This window comes from Cylas formicarius, unplaced genomic scaffold (genome assembly GCF_029955315.1).
Source record: "Cylas formicarius isolate icCylForm1 unplaced genomic scaffold, icCylForm1.1 PGA_scaffold_12__32_contigs__length_19106922, whole genome shotgun sequence".
NCBI lineage: Eukaryota > Metazoa > Arthropoda > Insecta > Coleoptera > Brentidae > Cylas > Cylas formicarius.
In genome coordinates this window covers 18872451-18898293 of record NW_026844225.1, presented here as the reverse complement: position 1 = coordinate 18898293, position 25843 = coordinate 18872451, and the positions used below count along the sequence as shown (strand labels likewise).

The following is a 25843-nucleotide window of genomic DNA, read 5'->3' as shown; positions in this document are numbered from 1 at the left end:
TGTAGGTTGCTCGCAGACAACGCATACCTAGGACGTTACAATAAAATGACTAACTCATCCACCAACAGAATGATATTCTTCAGGCATGCCCACCATACTACAACATTGTCATCAATGGCAAAGAGAAGAGAATTCACAGTGCTGAAGCAGAGAAAGTCACTAAATATGAAAATTTGGCAGCAAACTAAGGTAAGGACTATTCCACTGGTGATATCGGATGAATGAATTATTTGGAAGTGTTCCAGGGAAACTTCAGGAAATTGGACTATCATAGGACACGTGCAGAACGCAATTATACTTCAGACGTGCCTAACAGTTCGTAAGTTTCTGAACGGAATCTAAGTGAAAGAAGCGTTGTTACAGCGATTAAAAAAAACTCTTCGTTCCATTGATCTTACCCAGGCCATCTTTTCAATTCATCAAAAAAACATCAGATATCACCTCCAGTTCTGGCGTTTCTATCGCATCATTTTCTGATAAGTTATTTATTTTATGTTTTAAACCATTTAAAATAGATATTTGATAATTTTCTTCTCATTATCGAGTTTTTATCTGCGCGCACGCCCATCGAGGCTTCTTTTGTTGCGTTATAAAGCTCGTCCAATATGCTCTGTTATAGCTTGTCGGCGATTAACAAAAAAGACGGTTTTTTGCGAAAACTTTTTGTTTTTAGCGGATTTGCTCAAACCGCGGTTTTTTTTTTTTTTCAAAAAAAAAAACACACCGCTTCAGCTACAAGTCAAAAAAATTTTTCTCACCTTAGCACTTCCAAAATGACATATTAGATGCTAATTGACACCAAGAGGCGGTTTCTACCAAAATCACTCCAAAGAAACCCTAATTCAATCAGCTTAAAGGCCATTTTGCTTTAAATTAGGTTACTACGCTAAACAATGAACTTTTTGTATTTATCTGCCGTCAACGAAAATATAAATAAAACAGGTACCTATAATTGCATGTATATACTATATAAAGAAAAACAAAAAAATAAATTATTCGTAAGAAGTATGTTGCTTTGGTACATTACATGAGACTAAACAGCTAAGCCAATACGGTCAAAAGCGCGAGTTATGAGGGCGAAGTCACCAATTTTGGGATCCCGTTTACCAAAACCCGGACGATTTGCCGCCCGGAGGATTCCTCACGCGAATGCACGATTTGTGCTCCACGTCCATTTCCTCTGCAATAATAAATACCAACATAAACATATTGGGATTTAATTTAGCTTAACTTGCGTAAATAGCTTTAATTATACGTCTATCCTACATGTTTATAAATATTGTAAAAAGTATATTATGTAAATGATCAGCATAAATATATCTAGGTGTTAGACAAAATATATATATTTCTAAATTTATTCTGAAATCATAATAATAATGTTATCCGGTTTATTTTTAATCATATTTGCTAAATTTGCTGTTTGAACTAGATTTGCTCCCTTAAGCATTAACATCTTTTTTTCAATATTACAGCATAAAATAATTTATTTAGAAACGCCAGTTTTGTCGAATATCAATTCCTAAAAAAAAACCAGACGATTCTTACCGCTTATTGAGAAGGTAGAGTCTTGAATATTTCTTTGTCCTTCGGGCCGGGCCCCTCTGCAAGACGGAGTGGTAACAACTGACTCGGGCAATGTCGGTGTAGGGCACGCTTTCTCGGCTAGATGTATCTGAAAAGCAATAAAACCGGTCGTTTAACTCGAAACGAACAGTAAAATGGTGATCACCTTTCTAATTTCTTGGATATTTTCGATTTCTTCATCCACAGTTCCGTTTTTCTGTGGCTTTAGCTCGGCGACTTTATCAGGCGCGTAAACGTAAGGCGGGAAGACGTGAGTGTCGATATATTTTCCGAAGCCTTGGACTGCCCGCAACTGACTTTCATCAACACAGACTCTACCGTTCACGATTACGTACTCAGGTACCCCATGACACACCATCCCCTGCGTGGGACATGTTTTTAGATATCAAAATAGGAAAAAAGTTCGTACTAAAGGGACTAAAAGATACAGTGTGTTAAAGTTGGTCGATTTATGTTGAGAAATTTTCCAAAGGAAAGCGACCATGATAACTACCTCTAAAAAATACGTATTTTTCTATTCTATTCTTCAATTGATTTCCTCGATATAAAATTCTTTTTTATGTCATTCCTTTTTATTTATAAAGTAAAAAAAGAAACATTAATTGTTGTATTACACAGGTCGATCCTTAATGAATGCGTCAAAAGGCAATCCTAGATGCCTTAATACTCTAGTGAGATATAGGTTAAAATTTGGTAATCGCAATAGTTATTTCTCTATGGGCCAAGCAGTTTTTGAAAGATCGATATGAAAAGTTGGTTTCAGATTCATCCTACTTATCACATATGGAGAGAGAGCCAGTTGCATTCCATGACCTCGCTATTTTGTTAGCGCCGTTTCGTTACTTTTTGTTAAAAATTCAAAGGTCTTATCCAACAACGCTGGTACACTTAACTACGTTTTAAATCTAAATATTTATTTACTGAAACCTACGGCAACCAAAACTTATGGACGCTACAGCTAGATCGAAAACTTCAACGTCGACATCAAAAAGACGTCTTACTGAGGACCGAACTGGCGAAGATTTAGATATAGAATTTATTATTTACCTCAAAAATATTAAAATCGACTGCTTGATGGTGTGTCTTCGCTGAAATAGTTCTGGTCGCGTTAGGATTCCAAACGACAATGTCGGCATCAGATCCCACAGCTATAATTCCTTTCCTGGGGTACAAGTTAAATATTTTTGCAGCGTTCGTACTAGTAATTGCCACAAATCTTTTCGGATCTATTAGACCAGAATGCACACCTTTCTCCCAGACAACTGACATTCGATCTTCGACCCCATTAACTCCGTTCGGGATCTTACTGAAATTGTCTTTCCCGAGTTCTTTTTGGGCCTTGTTGAACGTGCAGTTGTCACTTCCTACTACTTGCAACACACCCCTGGGTAATAGGGTAGTTATTAATATACGTGCACGTACAACATAGAGCAAAAACTCGACTCGAACGTCAAGAAAAGTTCAAAAACACCCACCGGCTACAATACGTTTCCTCGGAGTGCAGAGTAAAAAATATGTATCAATCAATCAATCAGTCAATAGCTTATAGATAAAAATAAAAGACACAATTAAAAATTATTTTCAAATGTACAGAGTGATTCGTAAATAAGTGAGAAAGCAAACTTTTTAAAAGTCTACAGAGACGAATTAACTATAATTCTTTCAAATAATATTCGTCACATGTAAATACAGATTGTAATGATGCGGAAATAATTTATTAAATCCGAGATTTAAAGAAAAATGAAATTATGAACTGGGCAACTTTGACAAAAACAATTTAAACAATATTTTACGCTAGGGATAATATTAAAAATGCAATATTAATATTGCTAAAGGTTCCAGAAAAATCACTTAAAAATTAAGAACAAAACTGAAAACTGGGCGTTCCACTTAAAAAAATAGAAGTTTGATTTTCCACATATTTACGGACCACTCTGTATGTTCGAACATGATTTTAAAATGTCACACCATGGCGGTATGCAACTGTGGAACATTTCAAGAAAACAGGAGCTTGCTCTATGTCACAAAACTTAGCGAATAACATCGAAGCATAATGAAAGCAAAACATTTGATCGGTTAATAAACACACACTTACAAGGACAAGTATTGCAAAAGCTGATTAGGCGTATTAGGGTTAGATCTGATAGGTGGCGACGTAACCAGTTTGTGATTATTCGGATCTCCTATTAGGCCGACAGAAGCGACCTCTACTTCCCCTAAGATTAGTTGACCTTTAGACTGGTTTTCCGCAATAATATCACCCGCTGTTCCCGATGATACGCGCACAAAATATATCGGTATATTCACCTGGATCCAAACAACGACAGTTTAGAACAATTTACAAGTTATTTTCAGACACCATTGTTAGTTATCCATGCACAACAAATACTGATAAAATAGAAACGAAGCCAGAAGAAAAACGAAAAAATAAACCAAAAGAAAACTTACTGTGCTAAGAAGTTCACTAAAGCAAGCGACGTAGTAGGGTCTGACCTTAAGGGAGGGCTAAGTATGTGACCGGCCGAATGTTCGAAACACGCGTGTTTACATTGTGAACCATCAGAACCAATGGCAGCTACTAAAGTTTCACCATACACTTGAGTGCCAAGTTCACGTGCTTGGTTTAAAGCCTTGCCAGCCAGTTTACTCATCACATGCACTACATATAAAGGACAGTCTACCTATAATAATACTATTTTGATTCAATCAGAGCAGTTACGTTACGTATAGTTATTAGTTATATGATAATAATAATAAAGTTTATTCGGAGAACATTAATAACAGAAAATATATTTGTATAAATTATATACAATAACCCGCAAAAAGGGACTGAAGGCAATTTAGAACTAGGTGGATATTTTTCACAAACTAGGAAATATTTGTAATAAAAGGGAGAATTATATGACAGCTTAACAATACCTTATCCAAATTTATTTGATCAGCCCCTGTAGCTCGCGATTTGATTTCAAATAAAAGTTTTTTTACAGTTTCTTCAGCAACGGCATAAAAAGTAGACAATGAAATAAAATTGCTCTTGGAATTTTGTTTGTAAAATAAATTTTTATCAGGTATGTTTAATAGGCAACTGCAAAAAAATGTTAATATTATTCGGAATATTGAAGCAATCAGATAAAGAATTTTCTCCTTTTTTGAGCATATATTGAAATCTTTAAGTTTTTACAAGAGAACCTTAAAATTGTTAAAATTATTATTTATACAGTAGTTTCGCATTTATTTTCTTTATTTATAGAATATAAGTTTGATATTTAATCTATTTATAGCTTTTTCCATATATTTCGAGCTTTCGGGGATAAACTCAGTATTGTACCTATCTATTGATAATAAATAAAATCAAATAACCTTTAATTAAATTTTTCAGGATTAGTTTATTAATTGTTTGTACATGATGTTTATTAGAGTTTACGTAAAAGATCAGTTTGAGCAAAAATGTCCTCGTTTTTACGACCAGAGTGATTAGGATTAAATTCAAAATCAATTCTTATAACCTTCGGTACAAAATAAGGATCCATAAAGATAGCGTAATACGAATATTTTGTACAGGAGAAGTCAACGATTGAGTAAAGTTTTTCATATTCAATGCTACCACTAGCATCAAACCGTCCCATTAAACACTGAAGAAATTGCCTATTCTAGTCTATAAAGTTTCTGATGCTCCTCACTCTCAATTAATTCAGTTTCGAAAAATCCATACTTAGTTCATTTTTTAATTTATTGACACCGCATTAAATTTTATGAATTTATTTGCTCAGATGTCACGTAAAAATATAACAATGTCATTTTGTCATGAACAACTAATGTCAGCAATAGACAGAAAGAGGGGTAAATATTTAAAAAGTTAAATAATTGAATATTAAAAAACTATTAGGTTTAGGTATGTAGTATTAATAAAAAATGTTGAATAATTTCAAAACGAATTCAAAACAAAATTTAAATTTAGAAATTTAAAAAGGTGTGTTTTATTTATCACGATTTTTTCAGACACCCTGTATACTTTAAAATAATTTTAAATTGTGAATCCTAACAATCTTTACAAGTTTTGTATTTACCATTTTCTCATAACTTTTAAAACCAACCAACTTTACTCTATCAGCGGATATAGAGGAAAAAAATCTTAGCAAAGAAAAAGCTTATTGGAATAGGTGGAGGTTCTCAAAAGTAGCAGAATTTCTTCTCTAATCATGCACAGATGGAACAGATCATAGAAATTCAAACACTGTATAACATGCGTTTGTGAGCAAATAGAAAAAACACCCGACCTGTTTGGCAATCACGCAAGCCCTATTCACCGCTTCTGCTTCAACTTCTTCCGGTCTTGATAGTTCGTGGCCTTCAGGGCCGGTAATTCCTTTAGCTAAAAGTCTTTCTACATTTTTAACGATAATTGCGCCGTTTTCAGCGTGAACTTGTGCGATGGCCCCTAATTTCTGACAATGGTCGAAAGCGCTATACAATTCAGCATCGGTGAACATGAAACTGTAGGCCATAAACATTTTAAAAGAATTGACGCCTAAAATGCGCACAGAAAATATAAGTGTGCGGTCCAAATAAATATTTTATCCACTAACCGTGTTCTTTACAAAGAATTTCCATTTCTTTTTTTATTTGTTCAGACCAGTGAGGTAGACAGATATGAAGCGCGTAATCGCAACAGACTTTATCATCAGCCTTTTGTCGGTAATCGTAGAAACAGTCTAATATCGATTCGCCAGGTTTTGGAAATGCAAAGTCGACTAAAATTTCATCGAATTAATCCTACGCATTCGACCCAGTCGACAAAAAACAAGTTACTAATCATGGTAGTTCCGCCAGCTACGGCAGCTTTGGTCCCTTGGTAAAAATCATCAACCGTTTTGGCACCCATAAATTCGAATTCGAAATGTGTGTGGGGATCGATACCACCTGGTAAGATGTACCTCCCACGTGCATCGATCGTTCTGGTTCCCCCTGGTATAATTAAATTTCGTCCAATTTCTTTGATCACGCCGTCTTCGATATAAACATCTTCTTCCGTTATATCATCTTCGTTTACTATTTTCCCATTTTTGATAAGGAGTCGGTTCTGGGAGCTCTAGAAAATGAGATCGCGCAGGGTAGTCTATGGACGCCTTTAAGTATACGCATTCAACGATGATATGGTGTGTCTCAAAGTATGTCGCCTTGACTGGTGAAGGCAATTATCGAAATAATACTAATATATACACTAAATATATACAAATATACAAATAAGCATGTTTTTATTCGAAATCTAATGTGTTTCTCATTTAAGATTAATCGCAATAAACTCTGTTATTTTATATGCAAATGTAAAATTTTCAATTCTTAAAATGTGCAGTACTGCATTTTTCCAGAACTCCCTATGAAGAAGGTATTGATTGTTGGTTTTAACCAGTAACAATAATAATTTTTACAAAACTTCTGGATTCCTCCTGCGTCGGTTTTTGCTTAGACTGAACCAGTTTCAGTCAAGCTCTGAAGAAGTCAACAGGATGATTGGCGAAACGTCAGAAATTTCGACTCAGCAAAAACCGACGCGGCAGGAATCCACAAGTTTTGTAAAAAGTATTACAGTAGCCTGTGGAAGTTTCTTTAAAAAATTAGTAATAATAATAATTATAAAAGCTTAATAGAACAAAATGTATTAAGAATCAATCAAGTTTCTTTCAATAATTTTATGTAATTTTAAACAATTACTCAATGAATAAAAGAAAATTTATCCAATCAAGAGTTGAAAACTCAAAAACGTGAATTGTTACTCTAAAGGGGAAAAGATCGCAAGAGAGGGAAAAAAATGGACGTTATTTCTGCTTACCGTTATTGCCAAAATCGTTGTGATATAAAAGAGTACCGATTAAAATTTAGTGATTAAAAAAATTAAAAGCTTTTGAAAAATGTAATAATACCACGGCAGTTATTTTATTATCTGGTGTCCGAAAAATATAATCAGTAAAATCTACCATTGCAGTTGTACCACTAGAGCCAGTTCGAAAAACGAATTGATTAATGAAGGTTAAGCCAAAAGCCAAGATGACATACTTTGACCCACACCATACGTATCTAATGAATGAATGCACATGCACGCTAACCTATGCCACAAATAGATCAATAGCAGATAATATTTTATTTATTTAAACAAACCTCTTAGTTGTATTCTATAAATAATCAAACAATTGTGAATCTTTCCGATTAAAAGTAACAGCTGCATGTGGCATAGACGAACTAAAACTAACCAAAACAAAAGTCGCATCAAACCGAATTATTTAATTTCATCTAAGTAATTATTATTAGAAACTAGCGTATTTTTTGAAGATTCGAATCTTCAAAGGAGAACTTAAATTTTGCTTTTTATGGCCCCCTTGGTAATTTTTAATGGATCTTCTCGTGAACGCCGAGTGAGCTAAAAATATATTTAAAGATAACAAACCATTTTCTATCCTACTATCCACCCTTACAGGGTGTCCCAAATTCCAGTCGCCTCTTGTATTTTTTGCGCTTTCAAAAAATAAAACGCACCCACGCACTTATGGTAGTTGTAGTTTTGGGTTTCAGGTATCATGGCAACTATCTTTTATAAATACCTTCCGCGCCATTTTTAATATATTTCAGTTTTATTTACTTTTTTTAACTTTTGTCTTAATTGTACAGTTTAAAATAGAACGTGTTGAGTACGCTGTCACGTGTCCCTTTTAAAATGGGAAAAAGGAAACAAAATTTAAATTTTAAAAGACATAACTAGCTTAAAATGGAATCTGAAACTGTAATTTTCGCCTGAAAACTTATTCTTCTTATCGTACCAAAACAATTAAAAACATTTCAATTATCAAAAAAACATAGGTGAAGGTAAAATAATACTGACTAAAAATTAATTTATAGGAATTTTTAAATTTTGTTATATATGCCTTAAATTTATTAGTAAAAAAGAATTTTATCAAACCGAAATGTTTCTTCAGAATTGGTAATTTAAAACGAAGGTGGGCAAATGAGTTATTTGTACGCCCAATAAACTAAACAAACCGAATTATATAACGTCACATGGAACACACCTATTTTGGTGTAATTCTCATGTTTTAAAAAATGTTTAAAATTATGACACTGGTCATTCGCCTTTCCTACAGAACATCAGCATTCTAAGTCGTGCCCTGCAGAAACCTGTTTTGAAAATTTTGTTTTTAACTGGACAGCCAATCTAGAATTATTGTAAAATTTATTTCATTCATTCATTTAAGAATGGAAATGATTAATATTAGGTAATAACTAAAACATTTCGTCTGATAAGAACCATTTTAATACACACTTTCAGTTTTTTTCTGCCTTGGACTCACTGTCAACTGCATGCAATATACTTTCAACAAATCCTTAAAACACCACCATCTAATCAGTCACTTCTTGCAATGTTCGGAATTTGCAACAAGTGAACAGAAAACCGTTACTTATTTGAAAATAGGTCAACAGTTTTAAAAGAAACTGCGCTTTGACAAAAAACGCAATTACAGTTACAAACAAAGTACCTCCAATAAAGTAGATAATTAAATGTTAGAAAGAAAGAACCACATAATCATATAAAATATTTTCTAATAAGCAAACTAGGCGCATTTTGGTCAGACAGAGCTAATTGGTTGCTTGTGGTATTTATCAATTATTTAGAAACAGTTGAAAGCCTTACAAGTACCATCCAAGTGCAAAAACGGCTACTAACGAGCCGCTACTGTGTTTTTATTTAAAGTGTTGTCTATCATTACGCTGAATTAATTAGAAGAAAATTTAAATTTCATTTACATTCACCAAAGATTACCGAACGGATATCCTCATATCTATGCCCGAATACACACACTCACGTATATATTTCTGTGATCCGACTTCCTATACTTATTTAGAGTACCTATCTTTGCGAATAAAATGGGTTTATTTATTATTTTTTATGCTTGTAAGTATATTATGTCTTCTTGATAAGTAATAAAATATTAAATAATTTTGGCAAAAATTCGGAACTGAAAATAAAGCGGCGATTATCATCATAGTGATACAGCAATTTATTAACTTCAATTAGTGTATTGCTGTTATCCATACTTTTAAAAATTATAGAAAGAACCGACGCTGGTGACGCATTGAAAAAAATATTATTTACACTTAAGCTAAATTTATCCTCAGCTAGCAACTATCAATTATTAAAAATGTGACCACATTAAAAATATATAACTAAATAACATCTAAATATTTGCCTACAAAATAAATCGGTTTACGCACACACAATTAAGGAACATCCTCCAATTCTCATGACTAATTTATTAAATAGGGCTATAATTACAATTCGGCACTTCTCTTATGGTCCTTATGCAACACACCTGTTATTCCGAAGCTTACCTGTAAATGAATTGGAACCTTTTTAACAGGGGTACTCATTTCTTAGATTTTTATTGAAGGATGTCGGCCACCTTTAAATTTAAAACACCGGTATTACGTTTCTATTGACGTTGAGCTTAAAAACCAACACTGAAATGACAACTTGCTTGCCTTTAGCTTACGCTCGCGGAGCACAGAACAGCAAATGTAGACGACCTCCTCTTGCACCGATCTATTTGATGGTGTTTTCAACAGCGCCTGCGTTCAATTTTATGGGGAGCAGAAGCGCAGCGCCATTTTTTTTATTTACTAGTTTCCTTAATATATCGAATATGGTCTTGAAGTGACCTGGACTGTAAAATATATTCACGTTCTTGCATATAATTACGTCTCCCTTTTTATAACATTGGTCCACTGTAACTAATACTGGCTTCGATGTGTCTATAACATGCATAAACTATAGCTGATCTTCACTGCAAACTTTATTATTTTAAAATTTACTGCTATAATCATCATCATCATAAATTAATTTAATAATACATCCTAAAGTTACCGCATTTGCAGAAATGAACCCCAAAATTAGAAATTTGATTTCGTATTTAGTAACAATGGTTGCTTTTATTTCTTTATTAATGTCCTTTCCATAGTGACGTCATTCAACTAGATTGTAGTGGTCACAGAACAGCAAACATCGCAACAGACCAAAATCATTTGTGATAATTATAGGCCCAGATCTTTGAATATAAAAGTCCAAAGAGGTTAATTGAATATTTGCACAATTTTTTAAAAGAATGCGGTAGTGTATGTTATTATGGGTACTCTGTGTTGACCTTGTTCGATTATCTAAATATTAAACACGAAGTGATATGAGCGTAATCATGCCCTAGAGTGGTGTCGAACCTTTAGGATACTACGAAATTAGCTAAATGACTTTGAATTGTTTATGAGCATTTGTATTTACAGTAATTAGCAATAACTAAAAAAAACTGAAGTTGAATCCTTTCCTGAAGTTCCTAAAATTGCCAGTAATTAACAGCGCGAAGATGAATGCTAAGGCTGTGTCAGCAATAATTTTTGTAATGGTGGGATGCATCCTAAATAATGTTTTCCTTGAATATATAATAAAGTAAGTATAAAAGTTTAACAAAGTCATATACAATTGTTAAGAATAGGTTTTAATTGACTTGTGTTATTTTTTCAGACTGGATGCTGGCGCGGGGCACCTTATAACATTTTCCCAGTTTCTTTTTGTGGCCATTCATGGGTTTATTTTCACATCAAAATTTGGAACTGTTACTCCAAAGATAGCATTCAAACATTATATGACACTAGTAATTTTTTTTTATATGACCAGTGTCATTAATAATTGGGTATTTGACTTTAATGTTCCTGTTCCATTACACATGATTTTTCGAGCTGTAAGTAGTCTTGTATTTTAATGGCCTCTTTGAGCTTAACTTGTTTTCATTGGTGTTGCAGGGATCTCTTATTGCAAACATGATAATGGGCATTTTCTTATTAAGCAAAAAGTATACTTGGCAGAAATATTTATCTGTTTTTATGATCACAGTTGGTATAATAATTTGTACCCTATATTCCTCTGGTGAAGCAGCAAAAGTGATTACTAGTTATAGTTTTAGTATTTTTTATAATCAACCAAAATTTTTAGTCTTGCGAGAATTGCAGTGCGGGTTCAAATAAAGGCGAGGGTTCAGAGTCAACTGAAGTTCATATTGATCAACTGTTCTGGTGGATTATTGGGCTTGTCCTTTTAACATTTGCACTGTTACTTTCTGCAAGGATGGGTATTTACCAAGAGACCCTCTATAAGGAACATGGAAAACATCCTCAGGAAGCTCTCTATTATACAGTAAGTTTTCCTTTCAATTTTCAAAAATTCAAGTTTTTTATCTTGAAAGTGGTGATATAAAATGTTAAACTTTTTTCAGCACTTGTATTCACTTCCTGGGTTTATCTTCAATGCTTTAAGTATATGGGAACATTCTGTGATAGCAACTAAGAGTGAGCCATTTATAATACCCTTCACAACTATTGTAGTTCCAATTATTTGGTGGTATATTGTTGCAAATGTTCTGACACAATATTTATGTATTAGCTCTGTGTATGTGTTGACTACTGAATGCAGTTCTTTAACTGTGACCTTAGTTATCACCTTACGGAAATTTTTATCATTAATTTTTTCAATTGTGTACTTTAAAAATCCGTTCACTCCGGCACATTGGTTAGGAACGATATTAGTTTTTGGTGGTACTCTGCTTTTTGCTGAGATACCAGCAAGAGTTTCAAATGCAATAAAGAGAGTGAAGGAAAAAGAGCGAACCGATTAAAATAATTGTCATTCCAGAAATGCACACAATTTTAGTTGTTTCCTCTGATATTTCTAGTCTTATGTGTTTCTTATAGGAATTTCCATTGGCAGGCCTAGTTGCAAATTGAGACTGCGTGATTGTTGAGAAATGCTGAAGAAAATATTAACATTACCATATAATAGATCTCGAAATACAGCTTATCTGTCAAACTATTTGGTACAAGGCACATAGATTGCCAATGGAGACCCCTATTAGATTTTGATGTTTTGTTGACATGTTAGATATGTATTTTAATTTAATAAATTAATTTGAATCCATTTCTTATATTTTTTTAATAATTTCTCTTTCCAAAAGTCATTACTAAATAAATATAAGTGTTCAAAAACGTTCAAGAAGTTAAATTTGAAAAAATTGTCAATAAAATCTAATTCGAAGACCTGCGTCAATAATCTTGGTAATTTGCCCAATTATTGACGATAGAAAGAAGAGGACATTAAGGTTATAAAATTAATAAGACAATATTATTATGACATTGTTAATGGGAGTTTCTCTTTACGCTAATTGAATATACTTTGAACATTGACAGCAATGGGAATTATATTTGCATTAAACTCAAAAGAGCCAAACCTAATCAAAGATCAAGATCTAATTACAGAACTGGATAATATAAAGGTAATTGCTATCCTGTATTTATGAGTTGAGAAGTCAGTTACTCCATAGATTGAGCGGCAGCTGCAGATGAGATATCAAATGAGGCAGAGGCAAACAGCATTAGAAATTGCCAAACAACGCGAATTGTTTTATTGGTTTGGAGCTTTTTATTTAACAAGCGTTGCTGGTGCTATAGCAAGGTAAAACAAAACAATAAGACAAATACTTTTTTTGGGACACATTTAAACTGCAGCCGAAGAAAAAACAAGTAAATAAGGAGGGCGGGTTAGGACGATGACGAAAAATTAATTATATATTTTTAGTTACAGATATAAACGAAAATCTTCATTGATTTTGCCGCTGGTTCCATTAACTTTTGTCTTCGCTTATCAAGCGGATTTGGCTTATGGTACCAAGCGTCATAGGATTTTGGGTAAGTTGTATGTTGTTGCCATGTTCTTGGTTGCTTTTAAGTGTAATAAAATTTAACATAACTTGCAGTTGAAGCTGAACATATAATGCAATTTGAGGAAGATCTTCTGGAACTTCCTCTTGGGGTGCCTACACCTTCTTCTATTGATTTAAAGAGGATGCAGAATGATGAACAAAAAAAACTGCATCCTCACTTACCCCCATTATAATCTATTAAAATAACAGTTCCCCTTGTTATACTACTGTTTCACCTGCCAGTTTTACACATTTTAGTAAGCATTTTACTTCTTCAAAGGATGATATAATACTGACTGATTTACAGCTATAATATATAGCTCACCTAATAGTCAATGTTAAAAGTATCTATAGGAAATTAATTTTAACCATTTTTTATTTTTATTTTGTAGTCTAGTTTTGTTTTTCTGTTTTATATTAATATTTTTTTTATCCAGGGTGTTTTTGTTCCTGTTTTATTGATATTTAAGATTTTTGGTTGAATTCTTTTGAATGCAAAATAGGACAGACAAAGTTTGTAGTGATATTTCACTACAGTTTTAATGTGATTAAACGCAAACTACCAATAATTTTCATTCCAAAAAGCATTAATTAGCTTTTATAATACTTGAGTCTGCCTTTATACATGTTTATATGGTTATATTTGTTAGATAATTTTATTAAAGTTGATTGGAAATAAAGAGCTGAAGAAAAACTGGTTGTTGGCGTTTAGTGGCCTTAATCTTTATTATACTTACCTTCCCTTTGATAAAAGCCTTGCTTGCTGATCGCCGTCAATAATAATAGTTTTACAAAGCGGTGTTAAAAATTAGTAGTTAATTAAGACGATATTGTTAAATTATTTGTTATAAATAGCCAGTATAAAATTTAATTTATATCTGTTATACAATAAATATTTTTATATATGTATTTTTGTTATATATAAAGGCAGCTACAAACAAAATGTGTTTTTTTGAAATTTTTAAATAATTTTTTAATTAAATTAAATTTTTAAATACATCTTTATTGTATCAAACATATATGCAACTCATATTTTTTCATTACTTAGATACCTTATTAAATGGGGCACCTATGGACTAACCTTGTTTAGTAAAATGCAAAAACTACAAAGTAAAGTAGGAAGAATTTTATTTCAACTCGATCATGGAACACCAATGAATTCTCCTTGAGAGGGTTTCTGCAACTTTTTTTCGCTATAATTTTAATTTTTTCAGTTTCATTTAATGCATTAATTTCTGGATTGAGTCGAAGTAGTTCATCCTTGAAATCTGCATCCGTATAGCCTTTTTCAATTCCTGTCAGCATGAACATGGGATCTGTTGTACCTATTTCCTTGACTTTAGTATCACTTTTATCTTCTAGGGCTAATTTTAATTTGTCTTGTGTTATACTATGACTTTGCACTATTATTGCTCCACTTTTAAGGGAGATTATATTTTTAAACCCTTCTTCTACATCTTTATCCTTTATAGTTTCTTTTAGCTGTGTAATAGTAGCTTTAGGATCAGTAACATCACTCATTCTCTGTTCTTGCCTTGGAAGATGGTTTTCTTTTTCAAGCGCACCCATTCGATATGCCATTTTAGTAAGTGTTTTTAATATTTCCATTGTTGAGCACCTTATATTTTGACTAGTACCATCATCACTCACTTCGCTCTTGCTACCTATTTCCATTGCATATTCTATATTATCAATAGCTTTTAGCACCACATTGATCATTCGGTTTCCCTCACAATCTTTTCATCAACTTCATCACATAAGCTTATGTTTGTACGTGACATTGTAGTATCCTTTTACTATTTGTTCTGTCTGTTTCTGGAGTCTTGTCCGACCTGTGTCTCTTCCCTGTTGTCATCAATCCGAATCAGTATTATTTGAGACCTTAATTGGTGAGCGTGCAATTGAATTCCTTGGCTTGAAAACTTAATCTTAGTATTTCTCAAATTCCTTATTTTGTTGAAGGTGAAAGATCCCACCCCCACTGTGGTGTTCAGAGTTTTTGTTTTCTTTTCGAATCCTTGCTTTTACCTGTTGCCTGTTTTTGTCGTCTGTTCCTACTACTCGATTTATTTCCTCCCGTGATAGATTTAATTTAAATGAACCTAAAGAATTACTTCTCTTTTTTTGCTCCGATTTTGATGACACTTTTTTTCCTACCACTATTTTTTTTCCATCACATGAATCATTCATGTCACACTTTTTACTAATATTCGGTTCTCTAACAACAAACTAAAATTTACAATAACTTGAGAGCGCTACAGGGACACGTCCGTTCGCGTCAATCTTCGCTAGCTAATAATACATTTAGTATATACATAAATAGGCAAAAGCTTTTTTTGTAAATGTTTTGTTATCTATTACCTTTTAAACCGAATATTAAGTATATTTGTTAATTCAATATTACGTTATTTGTTGATTATTAAATTTTATTTTAACATAATAAACCCGACTTGTTTTAAACTACATATATTTTTAAAATCGGGAAAGACTTTCATCCTAAGTAAAAATAAAGTTATTTATATATTGTTTATCCAAGTGTTTAAAAGAATATACTCTAAAACTTTCATATAAAAACCTTTGTCGATTTTTTAACTATAAACTCAGTACATAAGAAAGACATTAACAGTTTCGCTTTAAATATAAGTGTTTGTCTTCCACCATGATAATTTTTTAGAGGTCCATTTTAAATATTAAAAAAAAGCAAACTTAATTCAATATTGTTGTATTTGATCAAAATATGAGTTCACAATTGGAGAAAAAGTACAGTCTATAAGACGTTTACATATAATGTTGTATAGTACATTAAACCGCCGCAATAATATAATAATAAAATATTAATTTTAATGTATATATAATAACTCAAAGTTACAATAAATAATTTTTTGCTACTGATTATTGAGTAACAACTTTTCCCACTCCACTGGAGTACCAAATACCTCTTGTTCAAGCCAGAGTTGATAATGTTCCTTAAAGTTTTCAGACAGCTCGTAATCTGTTCCCAAAATACTGCTGATTGAATTGTCGACCGGCTCAAATTCGTTATCCTGAATAATAAAAGAGATCCTATCATCAAAATCAAATCAAAATCAAAATTATTGCTTACATTGACAAACGTGTATCTTCTGTTATTGAATCTGTCCACTGAGCCTCTAAGCGCGCATTCTTCCGCTTGGAAATCCCAAGGCCTCGCATCCAAATCTGAAATGAACCAAATATGAAATACCCTCTTGATAGTTGGAAAAGTATAGCAACCGTTTCCATAAGCCCAATCATCGTTCAAACGATGTCTCACTTTTTGATAGATTGCACTGATGGTCTTCATGTTTGATTTTCTCCACTGCCTTCCTAAATATTTGGTCTGCATTTTCAACAGTTTCAAAACGTACAATTGCGTCATGGCATGTCTTACTTTTAAAGTGCGTTTCAGGATCGGCGCCGATTTGAACACGACCAACATCTTAAATATAAACAATTAACCATTGACATTAAGAAAATTAACAATTACTCATGTACCATTATACGTGAGTGCTTCCACTTCGTGAGTTTATTGAGAATTCTTAGCAAATTGATACAGGAAAACATGTTTCTCCATGAAAAAGGAGCAGCGTCTCCAATTTCTAAGCTGTCTGCTGTCAGTTCCGGCTGATCACCAATTACGCATGAGGGAAAATCAAGAATGGGAATACTACAATGAGGCACCTCGCTTAAACAACGTTTCCATAGCGTCGAGCTTTAAGTACATACACGTTTTTCGCGCCGACATACGCGAGGATATTCTGATTGAAGAACTTCAAAACTAGTGGAATGCAATTCGCGAATACCAAATGCTGAGACATGAATTCGAATTGATAGATGTGATTCAGTTTAAAATGCTTTAATAGCAACAGCAAAATCGCCGACACTGCCTTCACTATTATCTCTTTGTGCCGGTTCACGTCAATTCCAAGCTTCATGGATTGAAGAACGGTCATTCTACCGCAAGAAAAATAACATTTAATACCTAAATATTATTTATTACTCAATAACAAGTATGTGTAAAAAAAATATTTTTTTACCACTTATGGTGCTCTTTTTAAATTAATTTATTAATTAATTAATATTATTATTCTTATTGCTTACGGCATTTCCTCCGGTAGAACATCCGCCATAATATTGATGGAATCGGTTTTAGCTTTTGAAGTTGGAGCTGCCGCCAACAAAATTTTTAACAGGGCAATCATATATTGAGGTAAATTGGGCAACATCGCCTGGTAGAGAATTTCAGCAGGTGTTAATTCTATGGGATCCTCCTGTGTGGACAGGGGATTCCTCGCGAGTTCTTCTTCTTTTTGTATCTGGAGTTCAGCCAGAGAAATGTACACATGCTGCAATTAGCCTATAGTTTTATAAAAGTGAAATTTCTTAGGGCAAGATACCTGCTGTAAAGTTCTGACGCCCTCATGAATAGGCTCTGGTAAACCAAATAGAGTAGTAGCATCGCCAGGTAGACAATAACCCAAAAACTTTTGCCTAGCTGTATCTAAGAAAGTATCTATGTCCTTCTGTCGAACTTTGGGCTTCCAAGGTAAGCCTCTAGGTATTAAGTCATGAGGTATAGGAGGAGAAACAGGGCGATTATACATGTTGATGTGATGGTTGCCAAACATTTGTCCAGTTTCATTACTGTCAGTCGGACGCCTTTCATCATATTCACCCATGTCAGAGATATCATCCCCATTGTCATTCCCAATACTACCTTCCATCTCCATTCCAAGAGATTCTTGATCATCCAAACTACTTTGTTTCATTAAACTCTACACCACACAATTGTACATTCATAAAACTGAGATAGGATAACAAAAAACCGGAAACTCACCCTTCTAAATGGTCTGGCATTTCTCTTTTGGTTTTGTGCTTCCAACAAATCTGAGGCACTAGCTGGGGGAGAAGATGACCTGATGGTTTTTGCAATTTCCAAAGTGTCTTCATCTTGACGAGGTAAACCAGCTTTTTTTCTTTTTTCAGCTTTCATATCTCTCAAAACATTCATCCCACCAAGAGATACCAAAATTGACTTCCACAAGAGTAGGAGAACTTTCTTCATTGGAAAATGTGGTGCTGCCCCGCTACAAAATCTTGTAACCATTCCCAAAAGTTTTATTACCAATAGATCATCTCCTGTGGCACTTCCTGAAGAGAAATGAGTTATATAATTTCATAAGTAATTTAAAAGACTTAATGCCTACCAATTTCTTCACAAAATGCTTCCACATCTTCTTTAAATTCATTACATTCTGTAGCTCTTTCATTCCTAATAACTTCCATAATGGTATACAGCACAGACAGTATAACACGCAGATCATCAGAATCTGCTAAAGAAACAGCAATTTTTGTTGTTGCCACATAGGCAGCTGTTCTATCTCTGAAAACACAACAGTCTAAACTACATCCAAACTTCAGTAAGGGAGGATTACTCTATCTCAATGTTTAGTAAATCCACAAATGCACTAAATGTGCCAAGCTGATAAAGTAACATTGAATTAATTCTAGCCCACTGTTGTTGTTCTGTGTCTGATTGCATTTCTGCCCAACACCCTTGAGCTATATATAAAATACATCTTGCACTTCTCATTCTTAAAGATCTTTCACATCTTTCTAACTGGTCTAATAGTTTCAAAATTACTGATTTACGTTTTTCTACTGATAAACATTGCCAACTAGGGGGTAAACTATATGCATCCATTTGTTCTTCAAACGCCTTAAATATTAAATATGAAAAAGCTATATAATATTTTACATCCAAAAGATACCTTAACATTAAGCTGTAGTTCTGGTTGTTCTGTATAACTATAGAGCTCTGCAATTTCATTGCCATGTGTATCTGTATCATTGTATATAAATTCTAGATCTGGACACTCTGTTCCTGTACCCTGGTAAAAAATACACAGAAAAAATATAAGTACAAACAAAAAGCGAAAGCACAAACTAGAGAGTGAAAGAGAAAAAAAAACAGTTTGATCATTGTTCGTGTTATTCTTTAACAAATATTTCCATGAAATGTTGCTGAAATACTCCAGACATTAATTCAACTCTTTAAAATGCAAAAATCAGAAATTTCAGAAACAACAAAGTCTCCTGAATATTTACAATTTCTTTGAGAATATTTAAATTTACAGCAGTTGACAAAATTTTATTATTGATTTTTAGGACAGGCATTAGAAGTAAATACCATTTTAATGAGGAGCTCTTACATCAGAATCTTGCCGTTGTCTCCGGAATATTTCTCTTAGCAGAGGCAAGGTCCTCCTTACATTGCCATTTGGATCCATTGGATTTTCAAGGGCATAATTTCATATATTAATTACTAACTGATTATAACAAAAATTTTGATGCTGTCTTAGCCATTTAACAAAACATCCCTTCTGTTTGGGATTCTTTTATGACATTGACAACATACAGCGTTTGTCATCCGTAGCTGTCAGCTAGGTTAAGAGTAACTGGCATCCATAGAACACTAACTTTAGCCATCTATACAATGCCGAAACAGCAAATGTTTCATTTTCGTATACTGTGTCCACTAAACTTAAGGCGCAAAGCTATAACTTCCCGTAGTTAGCGCTGTTGTAGGAAATATTTAAAAGTCGATATTTGCCTTCTAGAATTGTTGGAAAATTTGGTTTTACCATTAACTTATATATAAGGCTATAAAATAAAAGGCGCAGTTAATGAAAATGGCACTTAGTTTCACCCACTGGCTAAGGTAAGTTTTAAAAACTTATTTTTGGGAGCTAAAAGCGTTCCAACATTTGATTTCCAGGTATAAATCAAATAAGTTTATAAAATAAATAACAACAATTAATGAAAATGGTGTTTATTATCAAAAAGTAGGTAGTATCAATCAATATTATTATTATTCAAAGTTGAGTTTTCCCATGGTCTAAAACTAGGTAATTTAGACAGCAAACAAGTGAAGCTACATTCAGTTGACGATAATATTCAATTACAAGTCTCTTGAATGTATCTTTTACAAATTGATGAAAAGGGCAAAAACGTAAATTAATTGATTAACAATTACAATCACTTTTATTACTGAATGAATTAATCCATTTTTAAGTATTGTATTTATTCAATGACTTTTTACCCTCAAATTAGTCAGAAACCCAAAATCATATTAAAGCGCACATTTATTGTATGATTTTGAGTGTTAGTATTGCGATTTTTAATCAGTAAATACATATATCACTCCGGCAGAAATCTATAAATCAATGCAAATAATGTCCCTTTAGAATTTAATTCAATATGATATGAATTAGCCCCCAATAAACTACATACTTCGCTGAACAGTTCACAGTCTCTGTTTAGATTCATGTTTATTTAATATAAACAAATCAAAATTCACAACGCTGTTTTATGACTACTTACTAACTTCACTAAAAAATTAAAGAATGAAGAACATAGTAATTATTGATGATTCTAGGATAATTCAAAAATATACCTTATGCTGCAGTTGGAATACATTAAAAAATATATATATGCCGAACCCTAACTTTAATGTTTATTCAGAATATAAAAAATATCTAAGGTTCTTGACAAACATCATTCAGATATTTTTAGCTGATTCTGCTTGCAACAAAAAAATATTATTAGGTCAAATATATGTGATGGGAAAATCAGTATGTCTTTTTGCAACCTTAAGTAAGTTTCACTTTGGTGCTAAATTGTACAACAATTTCCATAATGAACAACTTTTGATATAAACCAAAATTGTCGGCAAGTAAGTGGGTATACAAGGTGAACAATCTCAAGTTGCGACTATTGCTAAGATCAATTAAATTAGTGAAGTATTTTTACCGCCGGTTAAAGTAGTTTCGTCAATTAAATAATGATTTTAAAAAAAAGTTTTTAAAAATGGAAGAGCCTATTTCACTTTTATCTGCTGTGCCATCAAATTGTTTGTTGTTTCTCTAAACTAACCGAAACTAATTTAACTGACTTCGTAGCTTCAATAATAAAATGGTAATAATATCAACAGTTTGTTAACCCTGTATATTTAACATTAAATAATAATAAATCATAGAATAAAAGGAATTCTTAAACAATTGTTGAATAAAACTCGTGTGAACCCTGCATTAAATAATGGTAAAGAGTAAAGAGATCTGCTAATTTTCTTTAAAAATGTTTTCTATTTCTTAACCTAATAGCTAACAAGCAATAAATGCAAAAAAAACTAAAAAATAATTGCACTTAAAGAATGAAAACATAATGAGAAAATCAATTATCATAAGTCACCACAATATTTAAAAATAACATAAAAATTAATAATAGTAAGGCCCCTTTGATACTAATCAATCACTAAAGCAGCTGATGCATAACTCACCGATGAATCATTCATATTACGACATTGGCTCGATTGTGCATATTTTAAAAATTTTAAACTAGCATTTTGACTACTGTGGTTCCTGAGAAGCTCTTGTATTGCCTGAAAAATGGAATTGTTACTTTTTTTATTCTCAACGGAAACAAAGATGTCTTTACCTGAAGTAGTATTCCTATTGGATGTCTTCCACAAATTGTATTACCATATTTTTTTAAATAATTTGTGAATTCAGTTGGGTTCAAATTTTCAATTATATTCATACCCTAAATGAAATAGGCTAATTGGCTGGCTGTGATATATTTAAGAAAGAACAAATAATACTTACAACCCGATCTAATCCTTCAATTGACTGATATATGTTCCCATAGGAGCGATCATAGTACGTATATCGGAATCTGTGCCCCCAATGACAAAAATCAGAGGATATAACAAAAAGATTTTTGGGGTCGGCCAAATATGGGGCTAAAATTCTCCCATAATATGCCTCTCTATCTGGACTTAGAGAACCAACAAGAATAGGAACGATTGTAAATTGATTTTTATAACTAAAGCAAAAAAAAAAAAAATTATATACCTACAAAAAAAAGAAAATGCAATGGTAACTCCCAAAAGGGCATATCTGCATATGCACTGAATAAACTAGCAAGCAGATGTGTCCTTTTCCTGTCTTCAAGTTGGTTCTAACTCACTTTTCCATCACTTTAGCAATGTAAGGAAGGTGCATTTCTATGCTATGTTCATTTTCATCAATATCTAAGTCCATCCATTCAAACTGACCTGTTTTTTCAAGCTCATTATTAACTGATGTATCTATGTGTAAGTCATATAAAGGGGTTTTATATTTTTGTGCACTAGACAAGGCACAACCTGACAATCGGACATGATGAGAAGGACCAAGCACAAATATTCGGCGAACAACCACGGGACTTATTTGTCTGTAGGCATGTCCCCCACAAGCCCCGCAATACTGATAACCGGCGTGACTAAAATTTTTCATTGTTACATAGTTTTCAAAGGCTCTCTACTTTAAAATTCAATTTAGAGAAGTACATAAAAATCTAAAACACAAACAAAACCCCTTACACAAATAGAGCTAAAAGTTTGCATCTCTGTTCTAATTTAAACAAACAAATTATTGTCTCTAAATGGTTAGGGTAGATTCAAGGATACGACCGGAGTCAAAAACATTTTTCCTGACTGGATATTGAGGTTCATAGATTCCTCAGTCACAAGCAACTGTTGTTACACCAGTTTTAATACATTCACAAGCACTAAAGGAAGGTCTAAATAAAAAGGGAAATTTATAACTGGGCCAGACGTAGTACAACAATCACAACCAAATCCAAAACCTAGAATTTGAGCAAGGATAAACAAAACTTACGGGGCAATAATGGCCCTAGCAGGGCCATGCGTTAAATCTGCTTGATTTAACCAATATTCAAGTTGCCTCGACAATTCACCCCCTAAAAAATTATGGAAACCTCAAAAGTTGGACGAAAACCAAATTAAAAGAACAGCTGATGGCAGATACCCCAATCAACCTTACCAGAATCGGTATACCAGCTTCCAGCGTGTACTGCTCTTCTCACAGGCATGGTGTCAGTCTTTTGGGTGCAACTAAATTAGTCTAGTTGTAAAAAATAATTTATTTACGAGTTTGTTAAATAGTCAAAATTGAAAAAGATCACAAATAACACCCTAGCGCATTATGCGCTTTGACAGATCGAGCGCATGCGCTTATTTGTCCGAAAATTCGGAGATTTGGCAATTTATTAGGCAGTGTTGTCGAACTTCGCTACATGGATGGTTATTTAAATATTTTATTAACAAAAATATAAAAAAAAATCCGACAATAAAATAGTTACAAGTACGCTACTTGTTAAATGTACCAAAAAAATTATGCAATGTTTGTTGCCCTATTCGATTTTTTTGTAAACCAACAGATCTACAGGATGAAAGTTTTTTCTTCTTAGTGATATTACTGGTTACTGTATCTTCTTGCTTCTGAGAAGACTTTTCATAATGCACAGCGTCAACATCTATTATTTCAATCATACTCTCATTTGTTCTAACTTCTGTTAGAATGTCTTCCACCCTTCTTTTTTTAACAATTATTTCTGAGCACTCTTCATGTAATATTTCTTTCAAATCTTCGTCTTTCTTTGGTTCGAAGAAACGACTTTTCACGACAATATTATCGTCTGCAAATGTATTAGGGAATTTACTTAATTTTTTCTTCTTTAAAAATGGATTTTGGGATATTATTGGAGAAGTTTCTGTATCACAAGCTACATCTGGTTCATGTTTGCAATAAACTTCTTTTTCTACTTTTAAAGCCCTGGTATAGATTGACAGTTCCTTTTCAATCTGACTGTCTTCATTTATTTTTTGTTTTTCAAATTCGAGAGCGGAGGTCTTTCTAGCACTTTCATTGGTAGCGGATAAATATTTTGTGAAAGTCCATTTACTGATTTCCTTTTCTTCTTTAACTGATATTCTTTTTTTACATACTCCTGACCAAATACTGTAAGGGTGGTTCTAAAACAAATGCTAAATAGAAAAATAGAATAACCAATCAATAAAAAAATACCGGTGAAGGTATCCAGTTATCAAATTGCTCAAAGTTGTTTGGGTTAAGGTTGCCAAGAGCTATTTGGTATGCTTTCTCATTGTCAAAAAATTCTCCAGAATTTTTAAGATATTCTTCTTTTGTGCCAACTGATTCAGGACTTGAAAGATGTGTTAATGTTTTCCTATGAGGATCAAAAACAATTTGATGAAGAAATGTGGCATTGGCTGTCATAACTTTTTTTCTGTATTCATCAGTAATAACTAGATGTTTCATGTTAAGATATCTTGGCAGTTTGTCAATAAACTAAAAAATTATAAGCACAATAGATTATTGTTAATTATGACACTCCATTTACCTTCTCCGGATCTGTTTCTGCAGTGAGCTTTAAAAATGTTTCTGCTTTTTTTAGACCAATTCCATGGAGAGAATCAACATAATCACACCCAGAAAGTATGCACATGTATCTAAACTTCTCAAAAGTAAATTGATCAGGTCTCATCTTCATGGCTAAATAAATTTTCTCAGTTTCCACTAACCGTCCGTGACCATTTAAATCCAATTTATATAATACTTTTTTGCAGCCAAACAAAACTAAATCTGAATCTTCTGTTATTACTGCGTCAGCAATACCTTTTAAATTGAAAAATGCGAGCTGTGCATCAGATTCATATGGTGCTACAATACAATCAACATTCAGTTTTCTACATTCCACTATTAAGTTATAGGCCATTTTTGGAGTTATATCAATGGACTGTTTAAGAAAATTTCTGGCTTCCCCTGTTTTCCCCAAATGTATCAGTTCTTTTGCTCTTTGCTTTGCCTTTTTTCGCGAATCGCGTCGTCTAGCTTCCGTCTCAGCTTTAGCTGGAAGATTTCTGCCATCGAAAACCATTATAGGGTGTATGTTGTATGAAAGCAATAGCTTCACATACTTCAGGCAATATTTCACATACAAGGGACTATCTTCTCCTCGCGCAAGTTGTTCCACACACGCGGTCGCCCCTTTGTGAAGGAAACAGTATGAATCAATCGCTAAAGTTCCTCCTCGAAATTCCGATACATCGCAAGGTCTTGTAGCTTTTTCGAGATAGGGAAGCAATCCCTGAATACCCATTTTCTACGTTGTCACAGACTATGTACAATCAAATTAACTTATTACTTATACTGCATTATTTAAATATTTAGTTTCATTCATAGTAAGGCTACATTTATTGCAAAATTAACAAAAACGATTCAAAACCAAATCTAGGTACCTTCTCAAATGTGAGGTTAATCGTTGACAATAAATTTGTTAATCGCGCCAAAAACTGAAACAGTCACAGACAACAGCGACAACACACACCGCGCGCATTATGCATTTAACAATTAAGGAAATGATGAGTTTTTTTCGAATGCCTTCAATAATAATCGTTTCAAAAATTAGTACCACATTTAATGCAATGACATGAAATATAAACTATTCCAGGCTACGTGTGGATTAACCTTTAGTGGGAATCAAATCGGTAATGTTGGCTGCATTTTTCATGTTGGTAACTATAAAACGCG

General features: G+C 33.0%; 6 protein-coding genes across 8 annotated transcripts; 2 read left to right on the top strand and 4 right to left on the bottom strand.

Moving 5' to 3' along the window:
* Positions 1-1041: 1041 nt before the first annotated feature.
* LOC132708562 (dihydropyrimidinase) lies at positions 1042-10150 on the bottom strand. Its single transcript, XM_060680933.1, has 9 exons — positions 9964-10150; positions 6394-6673; positions 6171-6335; positions 5862-6112; positions 4033-4265; positions 2632-2968; positions 1730-1945; positions 1546-1672; positions 1042-1180 (listed from the first exon to the last, which is right to left on the bottom strand). Exons 1-9 carry the CDS (start codon positions 10000-10002, stop codon positions 1104-1106), a joined length of 1725 nt encoding a protein of 574 aa, XP_060536916.1. The 5' UTR covers positions 10003-10150; the 3' UTR covers positions 1042-1103.
* Positions 10151-10676: 526 nt separating this feature from the next.
* Positions 10677-12561, top strand: LOC132708563 (UDP-xylose and UDP-N-acetylglucosamine transporter-like). Its single transcript, XM_060680935.1, has 5 exons — positions 10677-11068; positions 11144-11360; positions 11422-11559; positions 11612-11812; positions 11892-12561. The coding sequence occupies exons 1-5, from the start codon at positions 10986-10988 to the stop codon at positions 12288-12290; spliced, it is 1038 nt and encodes a 345-aa protein (XP_060536918.1). The 5' UTR covers positions 10677-10985; the 3' UTR covers positions 12291-12561.
* A 186-nt stretch (positions 12562-12747) lies between these two features.
* LOC132708564 (plasminogen receptor (KT)) lies at positions 12748-13592 on the top strand. Its single transcript, XM_060680936.1, has 4 exons — positions 12748-12944; positions 12993-13123; positions 13247-13356; positions 13425-13592. Exons 1-4 carry the CDS (start codon positions 12861-12863, stop codon positions 13562-13564), a joined length of 465 nt encoding a protein of 154 aa, XP_060536919.1. The 5' UTR covers positions 12748-12860; the 3' UTR covers positions 13565-13592.
* A 2473-nt stretch (positions 13593-16065) lies between these two features.
* LOC132695688 (striatin-interacting protein 1) lies at positions 16066-19825 on the bottom strand. 2 transcript variants are annotated; one of them, XM_060660104.1, is made up of 12 exons: positions 19579-19712; positions 19160-19279; positions 18824-19107; positions 18596-18771; positions 18226-18539; positions 17786-18163; positions 17490-17734; positions 17115-17342; positions 16884-17055; positions 16623-16827; positions 16474-16568; positions 16066-16414 (listed from the first exon to the last, which is right to left on the bottom strand). In XM_060660104.1, exons 1-12 carry the CDS (start codon positions 19579-19581, stop codon positions 16256-16258), a joined length of 2379 nt encoding a protein of 792 aa, XP_060516087.1. In that variant the 5' UTR covers positions 19582-19712; the 3' UTR covers positions 16066-16255. The 2 variants fall into 2 exon arrangements, with proteins under 2 accessions (XP_060516087.1, XP_060516086.1); XM_060660103.1 differs by having other exon boundaries at positions 16067-16414; positions 19601-19825.
* A 395-nt stretch (positions 19826-20220) lies between these two features.
* Positions 20221-23453, bottom strand: LOC132695488 (protein MEMO1). 2 transcript variants are annotated; one of them, XM_060659764.1, is made up of 6 exons: positions 23273-23453; positions 23108-23207; positions 22416-22709; positions 22052-22271; positions 21885-21989; positions 20221-21828 (listed from the first exon to the last, which is right to left on the bottom strand). In XM_060659764.1, exons 1-6 carry the CDS (start codon positions 23319-23321, stop codon positions 21691-21693), a joined length of 906 nt encoding a protein of 301 aa, XP_060515747.1. In that variant the 5' UTR covers positions 23322-23453; the 3' UTR covers positions 20221-21690. The 2 variants fall into 2 exon arrangements, with proteins under 2 accessions (XP_060515747.1, XP_060515748.1); XM_060659765.1 differs by having other exon boundaries at positions 23108-23189; positions 23273-23452.
* Positions 23454-23598: 145 nt separating this feature from the next.
* LOC132695487 (exonuclease 1) lies at positions 23599-25626 on the bottom strand. The gene is made up of 3 exons (XM_060659763.1): positions 24654-25626; positions 24317-24601; positions 23599-24264 (listed from the first exon to the last, which is right to left on the bottom strand). The coding sequence occupies exons 1-3, from the start codon at positions 25410-25412 to the stop codon at positions 23599-23601; spliced, it is 1710 nt and encodes a 569-aa protein (XP_060515746.1). The 5' UTR covers positions 25413-25626.
* Positions 25627-25843: the final 217 nt, after the last annotated feature.

Coding starts and splice junctions, on each gene's coding strand:
- LOC132708564 (XM_060680936.1), top strand. CDS start 12,861: ATGGGAATTATATTTGCATTAAACTCAAAAGAGCCAAACCTAATCAAA. Junction 12,945..12,992: donor CAGAACTGGATAATATAAAG/GTAATTGCTATC, acceptor GTTACTCCATAG/ATTGAGCGGCAGCTGCAGAT. Junction 13,357..13,424: donor CAAGCGTCATAGGATTTTGG/GTAAGTTGTATG, acceptor CATAACTTGCAG/TTGAAGCTGAACATATAATG.
- LOC132695688 (XM_060660103.1), bottom strand. CDS start 19,678: ATGGATCCAAATGGCAATGTAAGGAGGACCTTGCCTCTGCTAAGAGAA. Junction 18,164..18,225: donor ATGCCAGACCATTTAGAAGG/GTGAGTTTCCGG, acceptor TGTGTGGTGTAG/AGTTTAATGAAACAAAGTAG. Junction 17,735..17,785: donor GCGTCAGAACTTTACAGCAG/GTATCTTGCCCT, acceptor GGCTAATTGCAG/CATGTGTACATTTCTCTGGC.
- LOC132695488 (XM_060659764.1), bottom strand. CDS start 23,321: ATGCCTGTGAGAAGAGCAGTACACGCTGGAAGCTGGTATACCGATTCT. Junction 23,208..23,272: donor AAGCTGGTATACCGATTCTG/GTAAGGTTGATT, acceptor CCAACTTTTGAG/GTTTCCATAATTTTTTAGGG. Junction 22,272..22,415: donor ATTGCTAAAGTGATGGAAAA/GTGAGTTAGAAC, acceptor TTTTTGCTTTAG/TTATAAAAATCAATTTACAA.
- LOC132708562 (XM_060680933.1), bottom strand. CDS start 10,002: ATGAGTACCCCTGTTAAAAAGGTTCCAATTCATTTACAG. Junction 6,113..6,170: donor AATTCTTTGTAAAGAACACG/GTTAGTGGATAA, acceptor TGCGCATTTTAG/GCGTCAATTCTTTTAAAATG. Junction 4,266..5,861: donor CTTGCGTGATTGCCAAACAG/GTCGGGTGTTTT, acceptor GTATTATTATAG/GTAGACTGTCCTTTATATGT.
- LOC132695487 (XM_060659763.1), bottom strand. CDS start 25,412: ATGGGTATTCAGGGATTGCTTCCCTATCTCGAAAAAGCTACAAGACCT. Junction 24,602..24,653: donor CAGAAACAGATCCGGAGAAG/GTAAATGGAGTG, acceptor ATAATTTTTTAG/TTTATTGACAAACTGCCAAG. Junction 24,265..24,316: donor ATAACTGGATACCTTCACCG/GTATTTTTTTAT, acceptor CATTTGTTTTAG/AACCACCCTTACAGTATTTG.
- LOC132708563 (XM_060680935.1), top strand. CDS start 10,986: ATGAATGCTAAGGCTGTGTCAGCAATAATTTTTGTAATGGTGGGATGC. Junction 11,069..11,143: donor TTCCTTGAATATATAATAAA/GTAAGTATAAAA, acceptor TTATTTTTTCAG/ACTGGATGCTGGCGCGGGGC. Junction 11,361..11,421: donor TACACATGATTTTTCGAGCT/GTAAGTAGTCTT, acceptor TTGGTGTTGCAG/GGATCTCTTATTGCAAACAT.